The sequence below is a fragment of the Lutjanus erythropterus genome, chromosome 8, assembly GCF_056507025.1.
Source record: "Lutjanus erythropterus isolate fLutEry1 chromosome 8, fLutEry1.hap2, whole genome shotgun sequence".
In the NCBI taxonomy this organism is placed as follows: Eukaryota; Metazoa; Chordata; class Actinopteri; order Lutjaniformes; family Lutjanidae; genus Lutjanus; species Lutjanus erythropterus.
In genome coordinates, this window is record NC_139324.1 from 1895149 (window position 1) to 1905399 (window position 10251).

At 37.7% G+C, this 10251-nt stretch overlaps 1 protein-coding gene across 1 annotated transcript; it reads left to right on the forward strand.

The window, feature by feature from the left end:
* The first annotated feature begins 226 nt into the window (after nt 1-226).
* On the forward strand, nt 227-8310 carry LOC146322288 (receptor activity-modifying protein 1-like). The gene is made up of 4 exons (XM_084724228.1): nt 227-426; nt 2212-2257; nt 3172-3310; nt 6392-8310. The coding sequence occupies exons 2-4, from the start codon at nt 2212-2214 to the stop codon at nt 6639-6641; spliced, it is 435 nt and encodes a 144-aa protein (XP_084580354.1). The 5' UTR covers nt 227-426; the 3' UTR covers nt 6642-8310.
* The last annotated feature ends 1941 nt before the right edge of the window (nt 8311-10251 follow it).

A 10251-nucleotide genomic window follows, 5' to 3' on the forward strand; every position in this document is an offset into this window, starting at 1 on the left:
CCACCTTTCGCTCAGTGCATCAGCAGAAACTATCTAAACTAAAAATTAGTCGTAAACTAAAATAAGAATCACCACAACATATAAACATTGACATCAAACATATCTATGAGATACCACCACGCAGGCTTGCTGACACTGAGGCCTCTTGGTTCAAGCGTCTCTGGGGAGCTGTGTGTGGAACATGTCTTTGGGTAGCATGGGAACAGCCGGGCTCAGTCTGGGAAAGGAAGCAGGCTGTCCATTGCTGTTGCACAATCCAATTAGCTCTGAGTTGCACCGATAAGAAACTGGACGAGATCACACAGAGGCTTTTTGTGACCAGTTGTGCATCTGTTAGTTGGCTGGTAAACGATTTGAAGCATCTTCAGCACAGGTTCTAATCAAGGCTTTTCCCAGGGATCCACAAGGAAAAAAATACTGCTTGGGGTATGTGCGTATACACTGTTTTTTCTTTGCTTATCAGTTTTTACTTTTATGATTTTAAACCTGCTTTATTTAACTGACATGCAGCTGATACATCAGCTATTGAGTGTGATAACTATGCTTTTATTTTATTTAATATATAAAAGATAATTATTGTATGCATTTTATCAGTCTTGAAATTTTAATATGGGAAACTAACTCTCCAATTTCAGAACTTACATTTGTTTTATACATATGCAGACATTACATGTGTGCATATATATTAAAAAAAAAAAAGAAAGAAACAAAATACAACCCCCCTCTCGCTGCATTCCCTGGTAACATCTGTTTTCAGTGTCTGCCTCCCACGAGATAAATTCATTAATTTGTGGGAATGTCCAGGAAGCAGATGGCCATCACGCCTGTCTCATACAGATCTAGTTGTTTTATTTACTTTTTTTTTCTTTTCAAAATGTGTAGCTGGACTTGAGTTGAACATCCTGCTTGGAAAGCAATAGAACTCGGTAAATGTAAGAGTAGACTGAAGCAGTGAGTAAGCATTTCCTTTGAAAGGGTCTGGTTTTTCTCTCACTCTAGATTTTTATAAAATTATGAATCATCTCTCTGGAAAGAAAATATGTGTATAGAGGTCATGTATCGCCTTTCTGACAGAGGTGGGAGGTAACTAAGCACAAATTCTTAGTTATTCTACTTAAGTAGAGTTTTTAGTTTAGAGTTTTGTCTGTACTTTACTTGAGCATTTACTTTTTACTTTGACTCCCTACATTTTAACACAAATGCCTGTATCTTCTACTCCTTACATTTTCAAAACAGGCTTGTTGCTTTAGTTTTTATGTATTTGAGCTGAATATTTATTTTGCATAATTGCATGCTGCTTTCCCGATGTCAAGAGCAGTTTCAGCATAAATGGATGAGACAATAACACATAGAAAACACAATTTCTTAGTGTATCCATCAGTACATATCATGCACAACAGCACCTAACAAGATGAAAACAATGTAAAAGATGTACCAAGATGTAACCCTAATCCTAACCCCAGACAAAACCAATGTAAAAGACCTATCAAGACAAAACAATGAAACAAGCCAAAACAACATAACAGGACAAAAACAACATAAGACATAACAAGCTGAAAACCTTGTAAAAAGACAAAAATGATGTAAAAGATGTAACAAGACAGAACTGACATAAAAGACATAACAAGAGTGCATTGGTAGCTCAGTTTGTAGATCACGCACCCCACATATTGAGGCTGTGACTCCTCTGCAGTGGCTGTGGGTTCAATCCCAGACTGCAGAATCTGCTGCAAGTCATCCCTCTTTCCCCACCCATTTCCTGTCATATATTCAGCTGTTCTATCTCCCTGCCTCCTAAAAAAGACAAAAATGATGAAAAAGCCATGTTTCTTTCATTTTACTTGAATGAAGAATTTGACCATTACTTACTGCTTTTGTCATTTTTATACACAATTATTATCTGTACTTCAACTTGAGTACAGAATCTGTGTACTTTGGCCAGCTCAGCTTTTTGATTCAGTCATGTGTTTAATCAAAGCACTGTCTTGCACAGTATCACAAATGTGCAGGAGGATCACAAATTAAGGAAATTAAGTATGTACTTACAGAGAAAGCAGAGGACTGTATGTAAAAAATGATGTAAAAAATGTAAAAAAAAAGATTACTCAGGCCTACTGTGCAGAATACTGTATCCTATCCTGTGACATATTGGTGGACATCATTTTGTATAAATATGATCATTAATTTATTTAAATACCTTTTTTTTAATAGATGGTGTGGAGGGCATACTTGCTTGGACACTTGTTCATCTGGACAGGTAAGACAGATGTTGTCAGGTATTTCATTGAGTGGGTTTAAAATTTAAATGATCATTAACCAAAAAAGTCATCATCATTATAATATTAAAGGTTAAAAAATAGATATACATCTGTGATACACCATCCAACAATTGACAATACTGGTGTTTTTCAATCCAACAGCAACCAGCAAAGGGGAGAGGGGAAAACAGAGGTTTTGGAAAATAATGATATAAGCCAGGGCTGTTAAACATGGCACACCAGCCACGAGAGACCTGCCGAAGGGTTCAGTCCTGTTCACTGGATCACGCTGCAAAATGTGAAAATTGTAGAGAAGTCATGATTTCCAATATTTCAAGAAAATGTTCTACTATTCCTAATTTGTCCACTGGGGGTTGTGCTGTCCTAATAAGACTGGCAGGTCCTGTATTACAAAAATACCATGTCCTTACGTAGTTACATGACACCATGGTCATATTGTGATTTCGATAAAATTGTGATTGATCGTGTAGCCGTGATACATATCCAAAAAAACGTAACATTAACAAACATGGGACAGATTAGGAAGCATGACAAAATCTTAGCAATTCTTGTTAGTCTTCATTTTTAAAGCAGTTTCCAGCAAGTGACCTCAGAGGCCTGTCTATAGGCCTTGAAATTAAATTAAAGTAAGGTGCTTTTAACATTCTGAGTTTTACAAGCAGCATCCCTGTTTTAAGGCTGTGGAAAATCTATAGAGGTGTGGTCAGAATTCTGCAGACACAGATTCCTTTTTGGCTTGTAAAAGATATTAGAGATATTATTTAATTTATTGACAACATATATAACAGATATTTAGCAACAATGTCTGTCTATGATCATGGCTCTTTCGCTTGAGTTGTGTGCAGAATTTGAACTGTTACTCAAACTTACACTAAATGTTTGTTTTCCCCAGGAATGGCTGCAAAATTTGTTGCTCCGCCATGTAACCGGCACATGTTTGATAGCAATGTTGACAAGTGCCTGTCAAACTTCAGCAGCAGCATGGTGACAAGTGGCTATCAGGACAGGTGCCCATGGCCGGGTGTAAAAGGGTAAATTTTATCTACAGTTTCTTTTTGTCAGTGAAATGCCTGGATGGTTCGGAGCATCATGACATGAACACAGATCATCACAAATCTGCACCCAAAGACAGATGGAGTATGATTATCTATTGACAATAGACATAAAAATCAAGCAATTAATTTGCTCATGATTACATCAGACTGACGCTATTTTTAGCAATAATTCGAATGTATGTTACCTTGTACATGGTGACATAGTTTAGTAATTGATGTTACACAGCAGCATCTGTGCTGGAGGGTGTGTCAATGATAAAATATGAGCTACTTTTGCTAAAATCAAAGTTAGAAAATCAGTAATGATGAGGCCTGAGAATCAAAGATCTTAAAAAAACAAAAAAACAAAACTGTACTTTAATAACTCATCAGTCCATGTTTAAGGGTTTGTATCGTCATACTGTAGCAGCCTGGTGTAGTTTTCAGGTGATTTAATGAAGGTAAACACAGTTACCAGCTATGTTAACAGCATTGCGCTCTGGCGCATCACTTCTCAGAGGCTGCAGATTAATCAGCATATCATAGTCTGAATGTGGTCTTCTCATCACTCCAGTGTTTCATAGACATAGGTGTTTTAGACATATTACATATTATGGTTCTAATGTCATATTAAAGGACCATAAAATAATGGCCAAAAAAGACTTGATCAGAACATACTCACTTAAATGCTGAGTTGTGTGTGATTAGCTAACACAAGTTATTAGAAATGCACATTGCCATCTGTGAGTCTGTTAATGTTGTTGCTGTCCGGGCTCTACCATGTTGAGCTCTGGGACAACTTCCTGCAACACATGTATGCCAAGGCTCAGAGAGTGAAAACACAGGAAGGCTGGATAAAATGATAAGTCTTTACTTTTCAGTGAGGATATATGACCTTTAGTCATAGGAAAGTCAGATACTTTCCTGTTTCCTGGCTACATTTGGTGCTGGTCAAAGTTTCAGCTAATTACTCAACTTTTGATGAAAAAGTGCTCGACTGTTGCTCCTGGGTTCATATTTCCAGACAGCAGTTGTTTGTGGAGACTTTCAGTCATGCCGTGCTACCTACAGTAGACTTTAATTATGGCTGTAATAATCCATATTTTACTGTTAACATGGTTTGGAGCTGAGCTTCCATAGACCTCAGATGGTATTTGGGTGGAGTGTCCATCATCACAAGGAGCCCAGCTTGTTGATCAGGCTTCCAACTGTCAGGCAGGATTCAACCTCAGTGGACGTTTTCCATACTAAAGCCCTGTAGTGACAAGTGTTCACATGATTTATGTTGCTTTAGTGAGGCTATGGTTGCTTCCCCACCCAGAGGACGTGCCATATCAAAACTTAACAGTGAAATGCAAGCTGCCTCCTAAACATCAGTGGGTTATTTCTCCATTTATAAAAAGGCCGGGGCGAGATATTTTTGGCTCGCTTTTGCATTATCTCAAAATCAAAATCTCTAAATCATATTGGTACATTAGAAACCTCTTTCAAAACCATGCTTTAGCTCTGTGGTTCCCAAACTTTTCAAACCAGGGTACCCCTTCACACAGATTGTTTCATTAATTCCACCGATGCCCTGACAGATGCTGCTTCAGACTGCTGGGCACCTGGAAAACTCAAGTGGTGAAAAGTGTGTTCAATTACTGTGACTTGTGGTAACCTGGAGCTGTCATGACGTCCTTCTTAGCTGTGGCATTTTGGACTGGGTTTTTAACTAGGCATAGATCGATGCCACTTTTTCATGCCTGATACAGCTACTGCCAATGCCAAGACCAATCTGATACCATATTTTCCCCTCTCTCAATTTTGTCCTGCTTTTGTTTGGCCTTGCTGCCTTGGTTTTCAGTTGTTATAGGTATAAGGTGTAAACAAGTAGTGTCGCTAAGTGTTCCTGCGACAGACGAAAACTCACCAAAATTTGCAGATGGGTTGCAAATTCCACCCACTACTTAGGGAAAAAGACCATAATTGACCTCAAGATGGTGTGGTAATAATTAAGTTTATGTTTGTGCAGTCATCTCGAAAACTGCCTGGCATTGACTCAAAATTCTTTTGTCATTTTAATCATTCAATTCATCTTTTCTTTATTAGCCTCCTGCTTTAAAAATGTCAGCTTTTATGACTTTGTCTCAGTTTGATCCAAATCATATTTTTGCGAAGTCATTCCAGACTGCTGGGCCAATCAACTTGAAAATGAGTTAGCGCCATCTACAAGCTTTGCTGATCTAAAGTTATTAAAGTAATTTCAATTCGTCAATCTATTTGGATTTTATGAGCCAATCAATTTCCTTTCTGTTGATCAAAAATCACCAAAATATGTGACAAAACACCTGAAACCAGCTGAATGATGTGATTTTTTTTTTCAGAATTTTATTACAAACATTTTGATTGTTGAAAGCATTTTAAGTTTAAACAGACATAAACTGATGTGATCGCCTCAGGATGTAAGAAGTTGTGCTGAAGAAGTCTCTGTGGCTTGAAGTTTAGTTTCTCTTCTGTGTCGCTGTTTGTACTTTAAAGTTACTAGTGATGAAAACCCAAAATTTCCTGATTTTTGTGCCTCAAAATAAAAGCTTTTAGATAACAAAATAGTGGGGGGACTTCTATTGTGAAGAATTTATATGAAGGAAAGTTGCTTGACAAAATACAAGTGAATTGCCTCTGCCAAAAAGTGGTGAAAAATAGCGTGCACACGTGGATGTGATGTTTACATCACTGTCAGTTGGGGTTGGAGATGATAAATACCCACGGTTACTGCAGAGTTATTTGACCCAGGACTTAGGAGTGAATGCCGATTGTCCCCTTTGCCACTGAAGAAAAAAGCCAGATGTTGGTGGGTATTTTTTCAAGTGTTGCACAATAAATGAAACCTAAATGCAGAAATAATGTGCACTGAGCCCTTGACTAAACTTACCTTTTCAAGTAAGTTTGGTTAGGTGAGTTAGTGAGATCTGATTCTCAGGATGGAGATAAATATTAACTCCCACAACCTCATAATGTTCGTGAAATCTCAAGGTCTGCTGGAAACACTTTCAGCCATCTTAACTTTGTCCTCTGTCTTGTTCTCTTCCTCTGCAGCATCTACAACCAGCTGAAGCACTGCGTGGACGACTGGGCAAATGTGTCTTGGTGCAGGGGTACAGGATTTCTGGTCGATGACATCTTCTTGAGGGTCCACGCCAAATACTTTTCGGGCTGTGGACAGGTCCAGGACCCTCCACTCTTCACTCTCATTATGTTAATAGCACCTGTTATCATTGCCACTCTGTTCCTGCCACTTCTGTGTGTCACTCTCACCACCTGGAACACGGAGAAGCCCAGCAGATGATGTGCCGAGCTGACTGGGAAATTGCAGTGTTTTTTTCAGCCTGAGACTTATTCTCATTATTGTGGCAGTTCTGACAATGGAGATCATGCTAATTTTGCATTTGCCACCTCTGGCACAGATAAATCAGGAAATATGGAAAGCAAAACAAAACAACATGTTGTCGCTGTTCAATGACAAACATTGTCAGCTTCTCAGGAGCTAAGGAAGATAGTAATATTTTTAGCTTGGTACAATACATTTTTCAGATTATCCAGAGGTTTTGTTAATAGTTTGTGTTTCAACTCATAAAAGAGCATTCCCTGTGTTTCAGTGAACTCGTGATCAGCACTGTGAAAGGGTCACAGTTTGGAAAGGTTTAGGCACTAAAGCTACTTGGTTAGGTTTAGGATAAAAACTTGTTTTGGGTAACCGTGACAAAAGTTATGTATCACTGAAGCGACTGCCAACACGAAAGTCATGTGACGTATGTAACTCACGTGTCACATATTGCATCACCAGTTTCTTGCAAATACACAGCCCTAATGACAACTTCTGTCTGCAGTGTATTCTTTGGAAATTCAACGAAAATAAATGTAATGGCCAGTTATTCAGTGGACAACTGTGAGCCATTTAACTAGTCAAACCAGAGTAGCCTGGAAATCAGATGAATCTATCAAGCTCATGTTTTTGTTTTCTCTGGCAGATGTCTGCCCCTCACCCCCTTCCATTCAGACAGAATTCCATGAGCCAAATCTAGATTCAACCTGGTACAGTTTTAAAAAATCATATCTTGTGCTTCACTGTTCTGATCACACTGGAGGCTCAGGAAACTCAGATCAAACTGTCTAAAAAAGGCTACGCTTTATTTTAGGTAACATTTTGTTGCTCTGATTAGTCCATCCAGTTGCATTCAGGGGTATTTTGTGCTGTGGATGGTGATAATGTCCCTTGGAAATTGGAAATTGATTGAGCTGCTGTTAGGCTAAAACCAGAGTACACAAAGAACTAAATCAAATTAAAAGGAAAACACAAAATGGCTAACACTGTAAGCAACACTGATTACTGATTGATCAATGTGCTGAACCAGCATTACTTTAATTCCATCCCATATGAATGCAAAAAGAAGAGGTATTCTAAGGAGGTAAAACTGAAGTTTATTGGGAAAGCTTTGGGAGGCTTAAGTCCTGATACAATCTTCCTGGAGGCAGTGAGTGCAAAGTTGGCATGACCTATAGTCAGAGCAGCCACAATTATGAAAACTGCAATTTTTCTATAAATAATTGATATGTTTATACACATAAAAAACACAAACAAACACATGCCACTCCACTATTACAATTTCTAAGTACAGATTTTAAATCTGAAATATTCTAATCAAAGTGTCCAATTATGGGTAATATATTGACCAATATTCAATATATTCCAAAGGTGAATATTTAATGCCACAGTTGGTGAGGGCAATAAAGATATGAATAATAAACAATAAACACGGAAAGATGCTGTGCTGCTGCCAGAGGAGCGCTGACTGAGATTACAATATGCATGGGAATAAATTCCAAAATAATAGATTTGTGTAAATTTCTCACTTTCCCCCTGAAGGTCTGAAAAAGTCACTTGATTTGTCACTATTCACTTAAATCATATATTAAGTATTTTGGCACAAAAAATAAATAAATAATTTATATATTTATATATTGTCTTTTGCGTCTACTATTAGCACAGGTGCTTTGTCATATACTGGAAACAGTTATGCTCAACAGCGACTAGACACTGACAGACAACAGTCATATTTAAATTTTTTAAAATTATTGCTAGGGTCAATTCAGTAGTCCCTGGATATTGGTAAGGACATGTCCCTACTGTCCCTACTCAATTCTACACCCTTAATATATTCATTACTAAAACATTAGATTGCATGATGTTGCATGCCTGGCTGATATTCCTTGCAAAGCCATTTATCGTTGTAGTCATTTTCTTCCCCTGAAATGTCAAATGTTCCATATCCTTCAATGGCTGGGTGTGTCATGAGGTTCTGTAAATCAGCATGCATTGAGCATATCATACATTCTGCAGACAGAAATTCATACTTGACTGTCTGAACGCCTTGCCGTGAATGTCTCAACTTTCTGGAAGTCATTATTTTGTCATATATGATGAACCCCACCCGTCTGGCACCTATAGCAAGAATAGGAAAACAAAACCTTAACAATGATTTACTGCACTGTTTCCCACCGACCTCATTCCAAAAGTACATGTGATACTTGAATAAAATGTATTGTATTGTAATTTTTTAAAGATAAAAACAAGAAGATTCTGTTTGTATTTGAAACACATAATAAATATTTATTTCAGACAAAAAAATAATGTCTTACAGTTGTTTGAAAACCTCTTTACATCAATAGCAAGATGGAATTGCTATTTAAGTATCCACACGATGAAGTGTCAGTCACATACTGCATTTCATAATTTGTCATCAGATTAGTATACATCAAAGGATACTTGTGTAGATGAAAACTGGCTGTGTGTCATCAAAACAAAGTAAAGCTCCATTTAGCAATGTTTCCAATTTCAGCTTTGAATCTAATGCCTGTAGAGTAAAATGGATGCTAGTTCTGCCAATCTCACTGTGAATCAACACCCAAATCTGCTGTTGTGATGCGCTGAGTAAGAAAAGTAAACAAGAGGGTACTGAAGATAGTCCAAGAAATTGTACATTACTAGACTCCCATGTTGTTTCTGCTGGATTTTTGACAGGCAATTCATTGCTTGCACATTAACACTTACACTTTAAAGGGACAGTTCACCCCCAAATCAAAAATATACATTTCCTCAGGCCTAGAGTGCTATTTAACCATCTAGATAGTTTTAGTGTGAGTTGCAGATATCAGCTGAAGAGATGTCTGCTGTCTAGAGAAACTGGTTCCTATATGACAGTGCTCTTAACAAGGTCTGTGGATTGCTCAATGGTGAAGTCTCTTTCCAGAAATCATGACCTAGTTACTCGCGATAATCCACAGACCTTGTTATGAGCAGTTTCATGTAGGAAATATTTTTTCTTTAGTAGAAAGAAAGTAGTTGTAGAAGACTCTACCTAAGAAAGAAAATAGTGCCTATATGGAACTTCTCACACCAAGGTCTGAAGATTATCTTGAGTAACCAGGTCATGATTCCTGGAAAGAGACATTGCTGTTGGGTTTTTCAAATGTTTTTTTTTTTTTCTTTGGCTCTTTGAGCACCACCAGATGATATCTCCAAAACTCTGCAACTCAGACCAAACTGTCTAGATGGATAAATAGCACTACAGGTCAGGGGAAAAACTGTGGGGTGAACTGTCCCTTTAATTTGGCTTGTTACTGTGAATTCGTTTTGAAGGTCTGGAGTTTAAAAATCGCTTAATGCAGCTTTAACAGTGCTTTGAGCTAAATACTGAAGTTTTATGGAAATCATGGCTTTAAATGAGTGGTATGGTAGCAGTATGTTTAGGTGTTCCTGAATGAACATTCCTGTCACAACATTGGATTAAAACCTTTTATGTGACTTTATATGACAGCATTTCACTGAATAATAAAAAAGACTATCCACAAAGGATTAGTATTTCATTTACAACATGGGAGACCAACAAAATCTGACA

What these genes read in the sequence shown, in the direction of transcription:
- LOC146322288 (XM_084724228.1), top strand. Translation starts at nt 2,212, where the DNA reads ATGGTGTGGAGGGCATACTTGCTTGGACACTTGTTCATCTGGACAG. An exon ending in ACACTTGTTCATCTGGACAG is followed by an intron (nt 2,258 to 3,171) that starts GTAAGACAGATG and finishes TGTTTTCCCCAG; the next exon opens with GAATGGCTGCAAAATTTGTT. An exon ending in CCATGGCCGGGTGTAAAAGG is followed by an intron (nt 3,311 to 6,391) that starts GTAAATTTTATC and finishes CTTCCTCTGCAG; the next exon opens with CATCTACAACCAGCTGAAGC.